The sequence below is a fragment of the Mytilus galloprovincialis genome, chromosome 8 (genome assembly GCF_965363235.1).
Source record: "Mytilus galloprovincialis chromosome 8, xbMytGall1.hap1.1, whole genome shotgun sequence".
Classification (NCBI taxonomy): domain Eukaryota; kingdom Metazoa; phylum Mollusca; class Bivalvia; order Mytilida; family Mytilidae; genus Mytilus; species Mytilus galloprovincialis.
Genome location: NC_134845.1, coordinates 83,418,269 through 83,441,005, shown reverse-complemented (window position 1 = coordinate 83,441,005; position 22,737 = coordinate 83,418,269). Strand labels below are relative to the sequence as shown.

Below are 22,737 nucleotides of genomic sequence, written 5' to 3'. Positions count from 1 at the left end.
TATGTCCAAAGAATGAAATAAAACACAAGTTGAACTCAGTCAAAACTTCAAAAGCTTAATAAAGAAATATTGTTTCTGTTGTCTGCGTTTTGTATAATATATTGCAAATTCTTGTGAATAATGGAATGTTATTATATAAATTGCCTAAAGTTTTACCATTGATCTTATATATATATATATATATATATATATATATATATATATATATATATATATATATATATATATATATATATACCCAAATGTTATAAAGAAGAATAAATTAATTGATTGTTATATAGTATTAGAATAGGAAGATGTGGTATATTGCTTAATTGACAACTCTCCATCAGAGACCAAAGGATGTAGAAGGTTAGCAACTGATGACACTGGACAACCTTTAACAATCAGTAAAATCCATACCGCATAGCTATTTTTATCGAAAATCATATTATGCTACATGTATGCAAACAATTTTGTATAATACATAACTTCAGATTTTATTGTTTCTTTTTCAAAAGGATTGAAATTCATCACCTAGAATAAATGGAGAAAGCATAGAAACAAGATCAGAATAAATTCAAAGACAAAAGATGGATCAGTTATTATTTTCATCACTCGGTCAAAGATATTGAAACCACAATAATGTCAATGTTCTGTGCTGAATGACCAAAAAGTGGACTATACGATCACACAATGCTGAATGATAAGAAACTATTAATGTTTTGTGTGGAGGGATATTGAGAAAAAAAAATAGATTTACTTAAATAGCTACTAGTATGTGAAATATAATAATAGGGTTTTCATTGATTTCAAATGGTAAATAATTGTGTTTCAAGAAAGTATTCTATAATTCATAAATAAACATTATTAATACTTACATTATCTGCTTTGTTGTTTAAAAGTTTAGATTTGAACAGTTATAGAACAATATGTTGAATTAACAATTCCAAAGAAAAAAAGATATTCCATTAAAAAGATTCATCTTATAACAATTTACTACCAAATAGAATACATTGTAACATACACATTACTGCATATTTATATCTATATATTTATAATTTGAATCCCAAAGGATTTTATTTTGTCCCATGGGATATTAAAAATCCCATGGGATAATTATAGTCCCATGGGATTTTTTTTTGTCCCATGGGACAACAAATATCCCTTGGGACTACAATTATCCCATGGGACCAAAAAAAATCCCATGGGATAATGGCAATCCCATGGGATTTTGCCCTGTCCCATGGGATATTGAAAATCCCATGTTTTTATAAATCAAATAGCAAAATATATATATAAGAGTCACAGTAGAAAACCAATGAAATTATTGAATCCCGTGTAATTCCGCACCTTTTGGTTATATACATGACTCTGTAGCTCTTATTTGAGGCGGCGGCGGATTTGCAAATGAGTGTTTTGCAAATTTGAAGTGTCCAGTGTTTCCTTATTAAATTCGATCCAAAAATAGTCCCTTTATAGGAATAGATATTCAAAAAGTCGTTGTAAATTCCATTGAGCCTAAAACTAATCGAAATCAGATTTCTGTTATTCGGATATTCTTAGATACATCTTCTTTTTTGACAGAAATTACCAAAAAAATTGTTAACTATCTTTCAGACTTTAAACGCTGATTTAAGATTTACGTTGTACAAAATATGTGATGAAATATTTTATGCCTCAGCTTAGATAAAAAAAAAAAGAAACACCACCGATACTGTGTTTATTCAAAGTTCAACTTTGTCGTACTTTTAAGGCAGATGGCGGATTCGAGGGTGGGGCGAATATGTCGTTCCCCCTTGGATTGGACAAAATATCGTGTTTAGCATTAAAATGTCAATATTGTTTTTAGTCTCGCTACACTCGGTGATATTTTTATTTTTATTTTATAGAATAACGCCCCAGGAACCGCCCCTAAAGTGAAAATAGATTTGAACTGTGCAGTATATCTGTGATATAGATACAATGGAGAAGCGTAGATCCTTGAAAAGAAACCATGAGCCCGGACTTTATTTTCATGTCTTTCATTTTTGCTTATGTGCTTTGTCTATATTCCTTTTTGTGTTTCTCAAATTGTGTTGACATATTTGTTTGTTTTTATAATGATTAAGATTGAAACACAATGTTGACTGCTGTTTCCCTATTTTTGACAATTTTACCTATTATGTTTGTTTTGTTCACACATCGTTGTTCATATAATAGCATTTTATGCGACTGTCTTACAATTGGAAGGTGTAGCTATAGAGGCAAATAGGAAATAGCATAATATTATAAAATATCCTAATTTAACACAGTATTATGAAACTTCATAATATTAATTAATCGGATAATTTTGTAACTATATTATTGGATTTCGTAATTCATAAAATAATGGAATTACATAAGATAAGAAACATTTTATAATTTCTAATATTTTTTTCGGTCGGTTTTTGGGCCCTGCAACTAATTTTGGGAAATTTCTAGAAAAAAGTTATTTTTGAGTGACGTTTATTCCAGATCATAATGAACAACTGTCAGATTTTTTCCGAAACTCCAAAGTTTGCTTTATGTTGATAATTCAACGAAGGGAGACAACTAGTATCGGTTTAAAATACAACTTGCGGGTATAGTTATCTTTGATACTTCGATCTTTTAAATACTAATGTAAGGTTGAAGATGTGTTTTTTTTTTATATTTCTATCTTAATTTGCATGTGATTTACAGCTGCATACTTTATTTTCAATTTAGAAATCGTGAATTATCTAGTTTAAGACGTTTGAAATGAATATACTTTAGATAAAACTTCAAGGTTAATCTAACCTTTTGTCTGTTGTCATGTTGGAACAATAAAATATCAGAACACCAAATAAAATATTATCTAGCAACATTATGTATTTATAAAGCATAACGATATAATTGTTCACTAAAATAATGACAAATAACCAAAAATTTTAACAGCTAAAATTACATGTTTGATCTCAATTTCGTAAATGGCGACATTTTCTTTATTTTATACCGCTTGTAGAATCTTTATTACATGTATATGTATACTTTTTTAATTGGACCATCATGCTCGAATTTTACGAAAATTCTAATGTTTTTATGTATCAAATTTTATTTCGATATCAACACACTGACGATTAGTATGTATGAGACAATCGGAAAAGAAAAACTTACCTCCAGAGTTGTCTCCCATTTTCGACTAACCGTAACTTTGCGTTACGACCATCTGCTTACCACCAGTGATATTAAAGTTACATTTTATTTTTATTATATAATTTGAAAGTGGTGTTTTTTAAATATCGGCATTTGCATGTCCGTCTGCCAGTAGAAATTGGATGTGAATAAGTTAAGAAAGAGAACATAAAAACAGGGCTTAATTTTAAATAAATATACATTAGAATAAGGGAATACTTGTATCACAATTATAATACAAAAATTAAGAAATATTTTCGTATCAGAAAATTATATAAATTTAACGTGAAAATCGATATGGTATAGAAATATTTTAATTGAAAAACTACGCATTCGGTAATTTTGATTTACGGGGAAGTGACAAAGTAGGGAAGAGCAACAAAAAAGTTCATACAATTGAGAAACTATCGAGTTAAGTAGACACAATGATCTTTCGCCTTTAAAATGAAGAAGAAAAAAAATGAGTTTTGAAAAATCGTTTGTTGAATTTCAGTATTTGATAAAGTTTCTTTAATAATAAAATATGGGGATTTTAAATTTCAATCTAGTGAGATAATTATTTAAGATGCTTGGGAAGAAAATTATTATAGAATACATAATCATAATAATAAAAAAAACTCTTCATTTTATACATTTATTTCAATATAGCTTGTATAGATCTAACCAATCTTTCAAAATGCTCAAACGAGCGCTTACTTTAAAAGTGTTTTTTATTCGGCTACATTAACGGGGTTCATTTTTTTATTTTCTGCGGTATATATAACTTCAATATACATTTCTTTTAATAAAATATATATATACGTGTTTTCTCCTCTTCATTGTTATGGCATGGACATGTGCATAACACTCAGCAGTAAGAACAAATGGTGGTAAATTTTAATACATACACCTTCCATTTAATTTACAACAGTTTATTCCCTCAAATCTTTCATAAGAAATAGAAAAAAAATGTTTGCGTTATATCGCACATGTTTGTACGGTGGCAGAATGAGGCCATGCAAGAATTTGTTCCCACAACATGATATTTTGTTCCAACAACATAATATTTTGTTCCCACAAGATAATATCTTGTGCCCACAAGAAAGTGTTCTTGTTGCCACAAGATAATATGTTGTTTCCACAAGATAATATATTGTACCCACAAGATAATATATTGTTCCCTCAAGATAATATGTTGTACCCACAATATAATATATTGTTCCCAGAAGATAATATCTTGTTCAAGAAGTGTTTTATTCATATTATTGTTTAACAGATTATAATATAATAATAGACACGCCAGAAAAGCGCTTCGGACGCAATAAATTATAAAACGTGTTGTTTTCCATTTTTTACATCACTGGGTCGATACCTCTGCTGGTGGACTATCAGTCCCCGAGGGTATCATCAGCTCAGTAGTCAGTGCTTCGGTACTGACATGATTTAACAAACTTTACTAAAATTGTCTGTTTATAAATTTTGAAATTATTATGAAACTAACTTTAAGGTTTCAACTCCCTCAGGCAAAGTTGGCTTTAGATGAATTTGGCTATTTATTTTAGGTATTTTTGATATAAAGCTCTTCAACGATTTTCGGTACTTATACATCTTCGGATTTCAAATGTTTGGCTTTGAGCGTTCCTGATGAAGGTAAATCCAGAAACGCGCTTCGGACGCAATAAATTATAAAACGTGTTGTTTTCCATTTTTTACATCACTGGGTCGATACCTCTGCTGGTGGACTATCAGTCCCCGAGGGTATCATCAGCTCAGTAGTCAGTGCTTCGGTACTGACATGATTTAACAAACTTTACTAAAATTGTCTGTTTATAAATTTTGAAATTATTATGAAACTAAGGTTTCAACTCCCTCAGGCAAAGTTGGCTTTAGATGAATTTGGCTATTTATTTTAGGTATTTTTGATATAAAGCTCTTCAACGATTTTCGGTACTTATACATCTTCGGATTTCAAATGTTTGGCTTTGAGCGTTCCTGATGAAGGTAAATCCAGAAAAGCGCTTCGGACGCAATAAATTATAAAACGTGTTGTTTTCCATTTTTTAATAGGCAGGGATGCGTATGGAATGTGGTAGGCATGCATATTTCGTTATACTATGGCGTTACAAATACATAGATCAGTTATAATATAGCAGCTTACACAATGGTGTGCATAATTAACTCAAACAATATATGCAAGCTTTACATAAAAGCTGCATATAACGAGAAGTAAAACCGCTAAATTTGACTATTTTTCAATTTTGTATGCATCCTCAATTTTTCGTGTTATGTATATACGTCCTCATTACGATGGTGATCTATGTAGTGAGTTTGCATTGACACTTTTTTGTTATTCAACATTCTTAATAATTCTTGAACAGAAAATTAAAACACTCCCCTCCCCCTTTTTACATAATTGCTTTGATTGATATATTTGTTGACAGTAACTAAGGACAACCGCAGAATTGTAGTTTCCCAACTTGGGACCGGAACATAGAGAGAGAGGTGCAGTTTTAAACATGCTATCGATAGCTCTGTTCTCCCTCAAACTAGGTAGGTGGGGTAACAACACAAGTTAAAAACAAACTGTTAAAACCACTTGAAAAGTCATTGACGTAGCATATCGACACGGAGCACAATAAAACTTATAAAAAGACAGGTTAAATGATTCAAAGAATTTCCGACAATATATCATAATAATTTGTTAACCACAAGACAGTATCCGCATCATTTCACAGTTGTATCGTGCTCGATCGACATGAATAGCAGTTTTCAGCTTATATTGTTCTAGGGGGTTTCTTTAACTTGCAGTGAGAGGAGTGTTTATACTCCCTTTTGAAAGATTCAATGCAACTTTGAGATGTTTATCTTTTTTCAACTTTTAATCGATTTGGTCTTTCAATTATAGAAGATCGGATGTGACTCGTCTTGAATATAGCATTGTAAGTATGTTCTTATTGAGTATATTTTAGTAGCCTATATATTCATTGAGTATATTTTAGTAGCCTATATATTCATTGAGTATATTTCAGTAGCCTATATATTCATTGAGTTAATTTTAGTAGCCTATATATTCATTGAGTATATTTTAGTAGCCTATATATTTACCTTGCCCTAGCCTTTTTTTACAATTACGCACAATCTTTTTTCTGTAGCATCTACACTTTGATGCAAATTCGGAGTCACATTTCATTTTGATATACAAGTTTTAGAACATTTGCCCTTAATGATCTGCATACTATCAGGCATCTGAATATTGCCACGGTCTGTTTTTACATACTAAGATATATTCGAACTTATAAAGTCCCATCGAATTGGCAAGACGCCATAAATGACGAACACTGATATGGATATTGAGATTTTCCTCAAATAAAAGCTTCATTTTATTGTACGAGTATCCTTTTCTGAAAAGCCTATGCAAGAATTGTGCACAGTGATCATCCATTTTGCTGCTTTATTATTCGTGTGAATAAAAACCGAGTAAATATGTACCAAACTCAAACAATGAACTTATTGTTTGCTTCTTGAAATGTTAAAGCCAAGTTTCAAAGGACTTTCTAGTTTTGTCATCTTTTGGGGATTTTGTCGGATCCCTATTTCTTAGATAAACTAAAAAGCTTATTTTTCTTCTTATATAGATGAAACTATATCAATACACTCTCAAAAAAGAATAACGGACACCCAAATTATTCAACAAAACAGTAAAACATCAACAAAAAAATTGATGAAAACTATGTATTAAGCCCAATCATGGACAAAGACAAGACTATCCGGAATTGTTTGACGTGAATCATGTTAATGTTTGAATAGAAGAGATTTTGTTGAAAGTTTAAAAAAAAATCGTTTTCTACAATCTTACCTCAGAAAAACTTGTGTACATGAATAGACAAAGGTCCCCTACAAAACAGTACACAAATTATGAAAATAACATAATTTTAAAGAGTATTTAAGATTGCACTTTATGTTTACAAACAGGTCTATAATAGAGGTATTCAAAATATCTCTTGAAATTAAATTTTAGACAAGTTGAATTTCCATTTTTTTAGGTCTGAAAGTTACGCTTTTATTGAAAAACGCCCATATAATCCATTCATCAGCGCTTTATTATATGATGTTGGAATCAGGTACGTGAAACACAAATTGTTCCCGTTTACAGAAATGTTTACATTTATAATTTGTCGGCATCAAACGGCTTTTAGAATTATCTTTTTCGCCTAATGCATAGAAAATTATGTGTGATGTTTGAATAAAACAACTAGAGGCTCTAAAGAGCCTGTGTCGCTCACCTTGGTCTATGTGAATATTAAACAAAGGAAGCAGATGACAAAATTGTGTTTTGGTGATGGTGATGTGTTTGTACGTCTTGCTTTACTGAACATTCTTGCTGCTTACAGTTATCTCTATCTATAATGAACTTGGCCCAGTAGTTTTAGTGGAAAATGTTAGTAAAAATTTACAAATTTTATAAAAATTGTAAAAAATTGACTATAAAAGACAATAACTCCTTAGGGGGGGCAATTGACCATTTCAGTTATGTTAACTTATTTGTAAATCTTACTTTGCTGTACATTATTGCTGTTTAAAGTTTATCTCTATCTATAATAATATTCAAGATAATAACCAAAAACAGTAAAATTTCCTTAAAATTACCAATTTAGGGGCAGCAACCCAACAACGGGTTGTCCGATTCATCTGAAAATTTCAGGACAGATATAATTTGACCTGATAAACACTTTTAACCCATGTCAGATTTGCTCTAAATGTTTTGGTTTTTGAGTTATAAGCCAAAAACTGCATTTTACCCCTATGTTCTTTTTTTAGCCATGGCAGCCATCTTGGTTGGATGGCCGGGTCAACAAACACATTTTTTTAAACTAGATACCCCAAAAATGATTGTGGCCAAGTTTGGATTAATTTGGCCCAGTAGTTTCAGAGGAGAAGATTTTTGTAAAAGATTACTAAGATTTACGAAAAATGGTTAAAAATTGACTATCAAGGGCAATAACTCCAAAAGGGGTCAACTGACCATTTCGGTCATGTTAACTTAATTGTAAATCTAACTTTGCTGAACATTATTGCTGTTAACAGTTTATCTTTATCTATAATAATATTCAAGATAATAACCAAAAACAGTAAAATTTTCATAAAATTACCAATTTAGGGGCAGCAACCCAACAACGGGTTATCCGATTCATCTGAAAATTTAAGGGAAGAAAGATCTTGTCCTGATAAACAATATTACCTATGTCAAATTTGCTCTAAATGCTTTGGTTTTTGAGTTATAAGCCAAAAACTGCATTTTACCCCTATGTTCTATTTTTAGCCATGGCGGCCATCTTGGTTGGTTGGCCAGGTCACGCCACACATTTGTTAAACTAGATACCCCAAAGATGATTGTGGCCAAGTGTGGATTAATTTGGCCCAGTAGTTTCAGAGGAGAAGATTTTTGTAAAAGATTACTAAGATTTACGAAAAATGGTTAAAAATTGACTATAAAGGGCAATAACTCCTAAAGGGGTCAACTGACCATTTCCTTCGTGTTGACGTATTTGTAAATCTTACTTTGCTGAACATTATTGCTGTTACAGTTTATCTCTATCTATAATAATATTCAAGATAATAACCAAAAACAGCAAACTTTCCTTAAAAATACCAATTCAGGGGCAGCAACCCAACAACAGGTTGTCCGATTCATCTGAAAATTTCAGGACAGATAGATCTTGACCTGATAAACACTTTTAACCCGTCAGATTTGCTCTAAATGCTTTGGTTTTCGAGTTATAAGCCAAAAACTGCATTTTACCCCTATGTTCTATTTTTAGCCATGGCGGCCATCTTGGTTGGTTGGCCAGGTCACGCCACACATTTGTTAAACTAGATACCCCAAATATGATTGTGGCCAAGTTTGGATTAATTTGGCCCAGTAGTTTCAGAGGAGAAGATTTTTGTAAAAGATTTCTAAGATTTACGAACTAGAGGCTCTAAAGAGCCTGTGTCGCTCACCTTGGTCTATGTGAATATTAAACAATGGACACAGATGGATTCATGACAAAATTGTGTTTTGGTGATGGTGATGTGTTTGTTGATCTTACTTTACTAAACATTCTTGCTGCTTACAATTATCTCTATATCTATGACAGTACTTTCTGTGGAAAATGTTATAGAAAACTTCAAATTTTAAGAAAATTGTTAAAAATTGACTATGAAGGGCAATAACTCCTTAGGGGGTCAATTGACTATTTTGGTCATACTGACTTATTTTTAGTTCTTACTTTGCTGTACATTATTGCTGTTTGCAGTTTATCTCTATCTATAATAATATTCAAGATAATAACAAAAAAACAGCAAAATTTCCTCAAAATTACCAATTCAGGGGCAGCAACCCACCAACCGATTATCCGATTCATCTGAAAATTCCAGGGCAGATAGATTGTGACCTGATCAACAATTTTACTCCCTGTCTGATTTGCTCTTAATGCTTTGGTTTTTGAGTTATAAGCCAAAAGCTGCATTTTACCCCCATGTTCTATTTTTAGCCATGGTGGCCATCTTGGTTTGTTGGCCAAGTTACCGGACACATTTTTTTAACTATATGCCCCAATGATGATTATGGCTAAGTTTGGTTAAATTTGGCCCCGTAGTTTCAGAGAAGATTTCTGTAAAAGATAACTAAGATTTACGAAAAATGGTTAAAAATTGACTATAAAGGGCAATAACTCCTAAAGTGGTCAACTGACCATTTTGGCCATGCTGACTTATTTGTAGATCTTACTTTGCTGAACATTATTGCTGTTTACAGTTTATCTCTATCTATAATAATATTCAAGATAATAACCAAAAATGGCAAAATGGCCTTAAAATTACCAATTCAGAGGCAGCAACCCAACAACAGGTTGTCCGATCCATCTGAAAATTTCAGGGCAGATAGGTCTTAACCTGATAAACAATTTTACTACATGTCAGATTTGCTCTAAATGCTTTTGTTTCAGAGATATGCGCCAAAATCTATATTTCACCCCTATGTTCTATTTTTAGCCATGACCGCCATCTTGGTTGGTTGGCCAGGTTACGCCACACATTTTTTAAAATAAGATACCTCAAAGATGATTGTGGCCAAGTTTGGATTACTTTGGCAAAGTAGTTTCAGAGGAGAAGATTTTTGTAATAGACTACAAAGATTTACGAAAAATGGTTAAAAATTGACTATAAAGGGCAATAACTCCTAAAGGAGTCAACTGACCAGTTTGGTCATGTTGACTTATTTGTAAATCTTACTTTGCTGAACATTATTGCTGTTTATAGTTTATCTCTATCTATAATATTCAAGATAATAACCAAAAACAGCAAAATTTCCTTAAAATTACCAATTCAGAGGCAGCAACCCAACAACGGTTTGTCCGATTCATCTGAAAATTGTAGAGCAGATAGATCTTGACCTGATAAACAATTTTACCCCTGTCAGATTTGCTCTAAATGCTTTGGTTTTCGAGTTATAAGCCAAAAACTGCATTTTACCCTTATGTTCTATTTTTAGCCACGGCGGCCATCTTGGTTGCTTGGCGGGGTCACGCCACACATTTTTCAAACTAGATACCCCAATGATGATTTCGGCCAAGTTTGGTTTAATTTGGCCCAGTAGTTTCAGAGGAGAAGATTTTTGTAAAAGTTAACGACGACGGACGACGACGACGACGGACGACGACGGACGACGACGGACGCCGGACGCCAAGTGATGGGAAAAGCTCACTTGGCCCTTTGGGCCAGGTGAGCTAAAAAAGAAAGATATTGGAGGGCAGCATTTAAATAAAAAGCCAAACTGCATGCCACTAATGATCTGCATTTGATTTCAAATTTGCTGGCTAAAAGCTTAAATGAAAACACTGCACCATACGACTTTTTGACGACCAGTCTTAAACATGTTAAATTCAAGTTAATTCATTTTTCTAGGACTGTGCCAATTTTTAGCCGTATACCCTGATGTGAAATTAAACTCTTTTAATAATCGACTTTTTCCTATTCCGTCACCGCACTAATAATATGAAAGTATCCAATTACTTTTTTTAAATGAGGAAATACGTACTATCAAGTATCTATTAATAGAATAATTTATAGTTGAAAAATCACGTGATGAAAGGCAGTAATGCATGATGTTTGTTGATTCATAATGTTCATTATTCTTAATTACATGTATTACATAATTTTATCATTTGAAGTCTTTGAAAAGTCGGATTATTGATGACAATAGCACACTTAAGTAGGCGGATATAGATATAATAATATCATGGATGGCAAGCAATCGGTAAGTAGACATTCCCGTTGTCATGTTATTTTGTAATCAATATATATACAACGTGTATAAACTACGACCTTAGTACACAACACATTATATTTATGTTTTGTATTTTTGTATTTAAATAAACAAGATTGATACCATTGCGTTTGGAGGACATTGCCTTATATTGCCCTAGATACTTATTATTATCTATTAATGTTATATACAGAAACAGGGGGGAAATATTTGACCAGTTTCCATATACTACCGTGTTTTTTTAGGGGTTCGTATGGATAGTAAACCCGGCAATTGTAACAAGCCCCTGTGGATCAATGCATTCAGAATAGCCTTAGTAGTATAGTACTTGAACGAATCCAGCGCACCCCCAAAAAAAAATTTGACCCCCAAAAAATTACCCTCATTTCAAGTAAAAAAAGCCCTAAATTTTCATAAAAAAGCAAAACACACCCAAAAACACCAAAATTTTCTTACTCAAAAAATTCCAAAAACAAAAATTAAAAACACCGGGAGAACAGGCAGAGAAAGAATTCTGTGGGATTTAAGAGAAAAAATAATTTCCCCAGTGCGCCCCAACCTCGAGAAATGGTATAATTTTATCAATATAGTCTAGTAATAAAACGGATCAATACGACTACAACTTAAATTGCTTTTTACATTTGTGAAGTGCTATAGACTAAATCGATCATTGGAAATATTTACATGGTTGTCAAGAGTGTGTTTACATGTTGCCTGGGTGATGTAAACATATAGCAGACGTTTATTGACAGTGGAGAGATTGGAGTATTTCACAAGAAAACCATCTGTAGGTGTTTATTCATTCTATTATTTTGTGTTGTGAATAGATTCCGTTGTAACATTTTATTGGAATTTCGTCAATTTGATCATATACTCAAAAAATGATTGCTACACAAAATTACACATGGACGGATGAACAAAAAGCAACTATTTTAGAACATCAGGCTTTTCATATGAATATGACTACTTTTTTAAACAAGGTTGTGATGGAAGGACCACCCAAGACGTTTCCGAGGAAACCAAAGAGTAATCTAAAACAAGTAATCATGACAAAGAAAACAAAAGGAGTACAAAAACGAAGTCATGAACAACTTCATGCATATTTAGTTGAAAACTTTATAGAAACAAAGAAGACGATAGACAGAGATGTGTTTCTGTTTACACTTGAGGACATTACCACTGAAGAACAAGCGCTTGAAAAATTAAAAGACGGGTTTAAGCATCTTAAACGTCAAAATGCTCAGACTCTCTTCTTCTTTATTCAATATGGAATGTTGCTCAATGCTGTCAATGAGGTCTTGAAGAACTCATAAAAACACGGAAATATGAAAATGTGACTCTTAACGCCATCAATTTGTATAAATTTGTTTGTGAAGAATGCCAGCTTCATCGCAAATGTCTGACAAAAGAAGTCGTAGTTAAACCTATTTTGTAAAAGGAATTTAACTCATGTTATTGGCCAAGTTGATATGCAGAGTATGCCTGATGGAGATTTTAATATAACAAAATTATGAGATTTTAAGAATTATCAAGATCATTTAACCAACACTGTAAAAATGGCGTTTAGAGTCTAAACACAATCCTAAACACGAATTTTGTTCTCATTTTAGCACATGTTTAACCCTAAACACGTTCAACTCTGATCAAGTGTTTAGGTTTAGAACACCATAATTCTGCATCCAAGAACATGTTTAACCTTAAACATGTTTAAATGTCTAGAACATGTTTAGCCACTATGTGTTCCTTTCCTAAACATGTTTAACCTCCATCATGTTTCCATTAGAAATAAACTAATCCTCCATTTCCTCCAAAAACAAGTTTAGATGGCATATTTTTTTCTCATGTACTGGTAGTAAATACCTTTGTGATGTGAATCATCCAATCAATTATTAAAGACCATCATTTTGGTCTCTTGTGGACAGTTGTCTCATTTGCAATCATACCACATCTTCTTTTTTATATACAATAACTTCCCAAAATTCTACTTGTTGGTATTGACATATATACCCAACATCTTTGTTCTTCTGTATTCTCAAGCAACCCAAACACTTAAGAAATATTTTGTTGAGCAACATTCTAATTACACAAAAACAAAATTCATCCTCTATCCAAGACCAGAAAATATTTCACTTCCATTATAGAATATCATTTCATGTCAAATCCTCTTCTGTTCAGAGAAAAATGAAAACAAAGGAAGAATAAACTTTAAAATTCTTTATTTCCAAAGCAATTTAATGTGTCAAAATATAAAACAATACAGCTTTCTCAGTTAATAAACTTAAAATTTGGAATTACTTATATAATATTATCCCTATCCTAAAATAGTACCTTCACTCAAAGATAAATTTCAACATATTGTGTATTGAAGTTTCAGTTTTTTTAAAAACAAAAAGACTTATGTAAAAAATGCAAGTATATAAATTCAATTTTATAATAAAGAAGATTTATTTAAAAGGAAAATGTACTATTAGAATTGAATTTTGTTGGATATAGTTGTCTGGTTAGCAATCGTGCCACATCTCCTTACTTTTAAATGAGATTTAGAAATGCAATTATAAAGGATGTTTGCTACTCTGTTTAAAAATAACTTTAAAAAGACTTGTAAATTGATAGTACATAAATAAAAAAATTAAGGGTTGGAGTGACGGTTTTCAAGATAGAAGCCATTGGAAATTTGGAGGTAAAAAATCTATTAAATTTTTTATACATTTATAACTTTTGACATCCTTCTCCTTTCAAAAACAATATTAAAACAACCAGGATTTTTTAAGATTTTCAACTATATGTAAGAGAATATGAAATTAGGGGGTTATTGGGCAAAATATTTAATGGCACTACAAGGATTCCAAATATCTTGCAAAAATTCATAAACTAGTGGAGTGAAGATCCTTATTAAAATGTAAAAAAAAGGATAACTTAATCAAAGATGGCATTTTATAAGAGCAACACCAAAAAAAAAATAACACCTTGAACACTTTTCAAAAAGTCAATGCTATTTATGTTGATGTAAACCAAACATGGCATTTAATCATTGGATCAGTAAATATATTACACACATCATCCAAAAAAATTACAATTGCCCTACATTCATCAGAAAAAATTGATTTAATTCCTACAAAAACTTTAAAAAAAAGTCATTCATAGTTTAAAAAAAATTGATTTGAACATATATAGAAATGACAAACCATTAAAAAATATTTGAGACTATTCAAACAACAGGTTTGAAGTTCTGATATTTTTTCTCAAATTTAATGAAGTTAGCACCCCTGTGAAAGGGTGCCTCGTCTTTGAATAGGGCAATTTGCAAAAAACCCAAAAGTTGATGACATTTGGGGTATTCCAAATCAAATGTATAATATATCATTATCAAAATTTCAAAGGCCATCCTAACGTCTTTTCCGAGTTCAAAGTCTACCCCATCTCCTGATACATAGATACTGTTGATGGCCTTGTTTTCATTCCTTAGGATCAGCATACAGGGTGTGCTGTTAGATTTTCTGCTGTTAAAAACAGCCTGTGTTGCCTGAAAAAGAGAAATACTATGACTTTCTGGTCTTTTCTTTTCTATATATAATATAAGTTTTCAAATGCTGTATGATGATTAAAAAACTTTATAATAAGGTTCTAGACATTACATGGCAATGCTTTTTCTTTTGATATTTGAAGGACATGGCTTCACAACTATTAAATACAACCACATCTCTTTTATATTTACTTGTCGCTTCAAGGTAAAATAGTTGTTAATATTTTTCATCATTCCATCACTCTGTATAAAGATATTGATTAAAATGCCTACCAATGTTAAAATTAGATAAGGAAATGACTTATTTTTTTGCATTTATCTGACAGTATAAATATGTATGAAACATTTCTCACCTGCACATCTGATATCAAGGGGACATCTTTCTTTGAGGCCTTATATTTAATGGCATCAGCAACTTTATAAATGGTATTCAATACCTTCTCTTCCTCATCCATTGACGAATCATCTTCATTCTTTAAAAAAAGATAATGGGATTAAATTGCAGTTTATATTTTGAATGTTTAATATTTAATTACTATTTTATTAGAATGGTAGAATGTAGCATAGATTTATCTTTTTATTTCAACTTTTTCAGAAGAAAGATGATTTAAAACTATTTACTTAAATAGAAAAAAAGATACCTTGTGTATAAATGAGTTGGAGTAACTAAAAACTGAAAGGATAAAAATTTAAAAAACCTTTTCCCAAATTTGACCATGAAAGCTCGTTTTTATACTGTAATATATGTATAAATATTTACCCCAGTATCTCCATAGATTCCATCTAGTTTTCTCAACATATCGGTCCAATTCTCTTTAAGTAGGTCAAAGTTCATACCTGGTTTCAATAGATAGAATTCTTTTTGAATCTGAAAAATAAATCTCATCATATCATTTGAAAATATTATACATAATGGTTTGATGAAAAATATTGAGTGGCCAATATTGCATGATTATCAGTACAATTGAGAACATGTTGTTTAGTATGAATATAAATCCTGCTACCAGATTTTCAATGTAATAGTTCACAAAGAGAGTCAAGAGGGAGATATGTCATGTCAGAGTGTACTATACAGTCTTTAGTTGTTTTATATTAAAATTAATCAGGTCCAGGACCAATCCAGTACATTATATTAAATTTTCTATTGTGAATACATTTAGAGTAATTTAGAGCTGGTAAACTCAGTGTATGATAAATATTACTGGTTATGGAATACATTCTTCTGCATTAATTTCTATATTTTTCAAGAGATTCACACTTGCATCCAATAAAATAAGGCCATTACTTTTCTCATTTGAATTGTTTAACATTGTCATTTGGGGGCTTTTCATGGCTCCTAAATTTTAAGCTGTGCCCCTTAACTTTCAGTTAAATTTCAGTTGAACATATAGAAACTAATTATGAAATATCTGGTCTGGGCTCCAAGCTTGAAATTCCCAAGTTTAGTCCCTGCCTTTTGTAGCGGACTATGCAGTGTTCATTGTTGAAGACCATATGGTTACCTATATTTGTTAGTTTCTGTTTCATTTAGGTCTCTTGTGGAGAGTTGTCTTATTGGCAATCATACCACATCTTCTCTTTTATGTCATGTGTAAACCTTTTCTTAAAAAGAAAATCCAATGGCGACCTGGACTGCTCAAGAATTGTAAAATAATGTAATCATATATACATGTAACTTACAAAATTTGCCATCTTCAATAATGGATATTTCTGTACAACAGATTTAATCAAAGATTTTCTCTCAGTAGTTTGTATAAATTTTCTTCTGCCTTTGAATGTTACTCTGACTGTCTTTATCAGAAGTGCCTTATCTTGTTCCTTTCATGGCTTTTGCAATTCTTTGAGCATTGCATCCATTGCCCCAACCTCTGTCATGCTCGAGGGTTCCTCGTCTACTGCAAATAAATATATATAAAGTCAGTTTTGCTTGACATAAGACGCTTTAATAGAGAGAAAAGATTAGTTAAGTCATCAATTACCTGTAAATTCAAAAAACAAATTCATGTTATTATTTAACAAAATCGTGTATGGACAACTTTTGCTGAAATTTAACTGGTATTGAAATTTGAACTGATATGTATTTCTGAATATATATATAGTGTAATTAAATTAATCTACCTGGGATTTCAAAAAACTGCCTAGGTGCCTTCTTCTTTCTTGTGGAACTTGATGATTCAACAGAGTTAGCTCCCCCCTCTGACCTCTGCCTTTTTTTGTTCCATTTCAACCTAATGTGTCTGATTTTCTGTGATAATGTTGAAGTGAAATGAGCCTGAAAACAATAAATGCACCATTTTAAATTTCTTAATAAATTATTACAAATTTCTAAACAAGCATTTCTCTAGAACATGTAGAATTCACAAATAAAAAAGGGAATATTTCAATTAGTAATACTATTTTTTTTTCATTTGTCAACAGATCATTTTAACAACATGTACCTCTGCATTTCTATAATTAACAATGTTAAAGTTGATGATCAATGACAAAATTTATATCCCGCATTAAACCTCTGCCACAAAAAAAACTTTACAATTGGTTTTGTGGTATGCCCTTATAAGTTTTTTTTTCTAGTCCCTTATGCTGCATTCTTAGCAAAATGCAGCATAAGGGACTAGAAAAAAAGACTGATTGGCCTGAAAATGCATAATATCTTATAAGGGCATACCACACAGTTACAAGAAAGGTTATGAAATGATTTATTTTGCCACATCAAACTGTGACATAATGTGTAAAGAATTAGATTCATTTTTTTTAATGATTTAGACAGTCATACCACATCTTCTTATAATTATAATTACAAGCAACCACACATATAAAAAGTGGCTATTTTTTAAATTTAATGGTTCATAATACTCACCCAAGGTCTTGCCTTGTCTTTTGAGAAGAAACTGACACACTCATATTTGTGTACCATCCTTCTTCCCAGAGTATCATAATGGTCTTTTGTATTGAAAGCGCTCTGATTCAGCGCAAAATACGCTGTTTCCTCTATAAATTTTTCCCACTCTCCCATAATATCTCCCTTGTCCAGGAGATTCTGAATAAATGATGAATATTCTGGCATTTCATCACCCACTGTACATGTAGGCGATTGCACTTGTTTTCCAGGACTTTGGATATTTAGCTCCTACAAATATATATAATTTATCAGTGAACATGCTTACATGACCAATTAGAAATTACAGTGATGTTCTTATATTTATATATATATTTTTTTTCAAAATATAGAAATACTGAACATTTTAAATCAATAGATATTTATAACTATACAATCAATAAATAATATTTGGGTGTGTTTCTTCTTCATCAAATTTTCTCGTTGAATTTTTTGGCATATCAATCTAAACGGCATATAATTTTGAAAAAAAAAATGAATCTTATAATAATACTAACAATAAATTCTTTATTTAAAGAGGGTAAACAGTTACAGTTAGTTACAATAATCTAATCTTCCCTGAGGCCCTATTGTAGAAAACTAAACATCCAGTAAATTATTGTAACTTATAAAAATAAAGGATTGTACTTTTCTATTAAATTAAAACAAATGAATCAGTGATAACCATGTATGCGTGTACATGTAGCTCATCATGACAGTTCATGTAATCCAAAATGTGGTCAGGACATTTCTTTATAAAATCTTTATACATTCAGACAGCTGAATACAAGTACACTTATTAGAAGTTTTTAATTTACACATATTTATATGTACTGTACATACCAATGGTGAAGATGCTGAACTCTCAGCATCTACAGACTGTCCAAGTGGTTGTATGACAGAAGTCTCTATTGCCTGAATATCCACAACCTCTACTGCATGCACTTCTTTACTGAGACTGGCAGCTATTTGTCTTGCCTTTAGGGTGTCAATCAATAAGGTCAATTTTCTAATTGGACCTATTTTCCCATCCAAAAGTTTTTGTATGTCTGTATCTGTGAAAGTCCTTAGGGCAAGTCCATCTATTTCATTCTCTAGAATCATACAATAAATATCACAAAATTCAATCCAGATAGAAAAAGGTTACGTCAACACCACACAAAATCTACATTATAGAGCATCACATGCATCTTGCCTTCATAGAAATGACAGATTTGTGACCATTTGAACATTAGTTTATGGACAGGAACAGTTACAGTTCTGTTAGTTTTTTTGCATTCAAAAGTGTTAGTGTGCTGGTAGAAATCTGTTATTTCAAGATATTGACATTCAAGAAATTTTAAATGTTCCACAACAAATATATTTTGAATTATTCCAAAAACAGGTTCTTCTGTTCTTTCTAGTAGTATAACCGATCCGGTCCTGTATGTAACCCCTCTAACATTAATACTCTCTGTTACCATCAAATACGACGAAACTACAATTCCACATGTTTCCATAATTCTTTTCGAGTTGAATGGGATACTTTCTTTTTCAACAACTCTTCCTTGACTAACACTATCACCTCGATACAGATATACTTCTGATCCATGCTGACCACTTGTACTCTGTTGGAGACACATCCACCTCTGGTGATAAATAGCGACAGATTTGTCAATGGCCTTGAAATTTTTCCATTTTCGTCCTTTAATGAACCCATGCTTAGCCTCAAGCCTTGTACACCAGTGATTTCTTCCAGGTCCAAAATTAAATATCTGATCCGGTAGATGACTCAAGAAGTGAAGCTTAGGTGTAAATACAAAATCAGGAAACAAGATCTTAAAATGAGTTATGTTGGCAAATTAGCTGGTTTAGTTTTTCTACAGTTTCTTCTGATGCAATGGGTGATATGACGAGATGTGTGATCTGTATCAATCTAATAAAATAAACCCAATGAGCATCAATTTCTGGCACAAATTCTCCAATCATAAAAGGAATAAGTGTCATAAATTGTTTAATTTCAACTGCCGTCATTGGCAAAACATTTTTGGTATCTAATGACTTCTTTTCAAGTATTTGTGGTCGATCATTGAGTTCTTCAGGGGAATAATTGAAATTTTGAATTGCAACATTCAAGTTTTGTAAGGTAAAATACTTCTTCTTGTCTATGAATTCACCAAGAATTAGTTGCAATTCTAATTTCACAACACCCTCTAATAGAACATGCATAGGGTCATGTAAAATACATTTAGTAACTTCAAATTCTGGGATCTCAGACAATATAGCACGTGAATTGACTCCATACTTTCTCGACCAATACTTTCTTTCTCCTTTGCTAATTGAACTCTCTAATTGTTCACACCTGTCTTTATGTTCTTGCTCATCTCGCAGCGGGAATTGTGACCCATGAAGACTATCTGATAATTGAAAATGGGTAATTTCACATGTACGACAGGGTTTTTCTGCCGACCCAACTCCCTCTTTAAATCCTCCTAATAACTGTGATGCCGGTGTGTCTCCCAACACACAAAGCAATGTACCATGAACTGTTTTCACATCAGATCCAAATCTAAGAGGATATCCACCATGCAATTTTTTCATACTTTCCACAAAGTCTGATAACAAAATGTCAAATCCAAATTTCTTTAAAAACCTTGTTTTAGCAATAGCAAGAAGCTGAGTGGCTTGTAATTTAAATCTAAATTCAGGGGAAATATTCAATAAAGTCCAGTAAAAAGCTGACAATTTATGTTTTTTCCTATGAGATCCAATGGGATTAACAATTTCAAAATCATCAAAATATAAACAAAACAACAGGGCATGTGGATGTTGTTGAAAACAATCCTTTTTCATGTAGGCTTCATCAAAAAAATCTGTCATTTTCCCAAAATCCTCTACTTCTTCATGTAAACAAGCTTGAACTTCATTCATTGAAAGCAATTGTTCAAGTTGTTTCATGAATGGAACTTTGTAACCATAAATTTCTTTTTCAGTGAACCAATACTGTTTGTTTTTTTTTTACTTGCATTTTCATAGTGCCAAGTTTTACAGGGAGAGGCTCAACATAGCCCATGTGTTCTTTGAAAAATTTATCTTGCAAATATTCGGTCTCTAATCCAATAAATAAAGTGTCACTAAAAATCTCATCAAAGTCAATAGCATTTTGCATTTCAATTGGCAGAGCAGTCCTCATTTTCTCTCTAATGATATCAAATCTATCTGAAAATAAACTTCTTGTTGACACGACAATGTCCTGAATAGCAGCCTGACTTAAGCTATGTCCAGCCCTAAGTTTAAGTAAATACTGAGCATCCATACTTTTACGATCAAAGTCATTTGCAATGTAAGATGTGTCAAGTTCCTGGTCTTCCATTGCCTCATCCTCAACAGCTACATTTGCTTCATTTAAATCTTCCTCTACATGCTTGCGACTGCAATGCATTCTGAAACTATCGTAAGTTTTAAATGAGGCCCCACATCCTTGAGATGAGCAGTGTACTATAAAGTTTGCTTCATGGCGATGCCTTATGAATAAGTGTTTGATTAGCTCATTGCTAGAAGTGCAAAACACAGGACACATGTCACACTGATGCATTATATTGTTTGTAGTTTTTAGCAGGGTATTAAAAATCTAAAGTATGAGTTCATCTAACATGCAATCATTCCACCTGAAATGAAATAAAATAAATTGTGTTTACATGCTGTGGTACTTGTATTTTTAATCAGGCCAAATAAAGATATATGTTTGATTCCAATTTTTTCTATGTATGTGAAGTTAGCAGCCGGTTCGTTATTCGTTATTCGATATTCAATATCCAACCGGCTGCTAGCAGCCAGTTTGATATTCAAAATTTAGTGAAAAATCATAAGAAATTAAATACTTGAAATTATAAAAAGCACGATTTTCATAGTCAAAAGGACTGAGGAGATACGTAGGAATCATTAAATGACCTTTTCAAGCTGTCGCAATTTCTCGTTGTCCTCGAATATAAACCCTTTTCCGTGCGACTTATTTGTCTGTATGTAATATAGAGTTTTGTCATAAAAACGACTTCAAAGATGTACTTTTGTGTATAATGTTTCTTACGACAAAAAGAAAAACCAATAACTCTAGAAATATTTTTAACTATAAATAGAAATATATATGGAAAGCCAAAAAAAAAAAATTTCAGTCAAAAAATGTCCAAATTTTAGGACAAAGGGCACAGGGTAATGGTGAGAGCCCCCTGATCCCTCAATCTTTCTAATATTTAACAGACATTTAGTCAACAGGTAGATACAAACGTGACTAAAAGGACTTTGGGTGCACTTCCTGTCTTCTATGTTTACGGAGCGCCCAAAGTGCCAGTTGGATATTCAAAATATATAGCGAAAACCTACCCGAGACCGCTTAAATGAGGTTGAGACCCCCCTGGTCTTTCAATGTCCCTAAAATGCAACCAAATCATTGACTCTGTATATATAAAGATTGTATTAGATGGAGTTTCCAGAAAAACGTCATCTTCAATATCTACGGAGGGCTAAGATTGTCACTTTTCAGTCAAAAAATGTCCAAATTTTAGGACAAAGGGCACAGGGTGATGGTGAGAGCCCCCTGATCTCTCAATCTTTCTAATATTTAACAGACATTTAGTCAATAGGTAGATACAAACGTGACTAAAAGGACTTTGGGTGCACTTCCTGTCTTCTATGTTTACGGAGCGCCCAAAGTGCGAGTTGGATATTCAAAATATATAGCGAAAACCTACCCGAGACCGTGATTTACTTAAATTTTGTGGACATTGAAAGACCAGGGGGGTCTCAACCTCATTTAAGCGGTCTCAGGTAGCTTTTCACTATTTATTTTGAATATCCAACTGGCACTTTGGGCGCTCCGTAAACATTAAAGACAGGAAGTCTATCCAAATTCCTTTTAGTCACGTG

The 22,737-nt window shown here is 32.1% G+C and overlaps 1 protein-coding gene and 1 long non-coding RNA gene across 2 annotated transcripts in view; one reads left to right on the top strand and one right to left on the bottom strand.

The window, feature by feature from the left end:
• The first annotated feature begins 11,318 nt into the window (after positions 1 to 11,318).
• LOC143042694 (heat shock 70 kDa protein 12A-like) overlaps positions 11,319 to 22,737 on the top strand; it is a 51,242-nt gene continuing 39,823 nt past the window's right edge. Inside the window, exon 1 of the mRNA XM_076215136.1 lies at positions 11,319 to 11,428. Coding sequence (XP_076071251.1) covers positions 11,411 to 11,428 — 18 coding nt within the window. The 5' untranslated portion in view covers positions 11,319 to 11,410. The remainder of the gene's footprint in view (positions 11,429 to 22,737) is intronic.
• Positions 15,723 to 17,255, bottom strand: LOC143043588 (uncharacterized). Its single transcript, XR_012968485.1, has 3 exons — positions 17,079 to 17,255; positions 16,641 to 16,855; positions 15,723 to 15,828 (listed from the first exon to the last, which is right to left on the bottom strand). It is a non-coding gene; the product is annotated as an uncharacterized LOC143043588 (long non-coding RNA).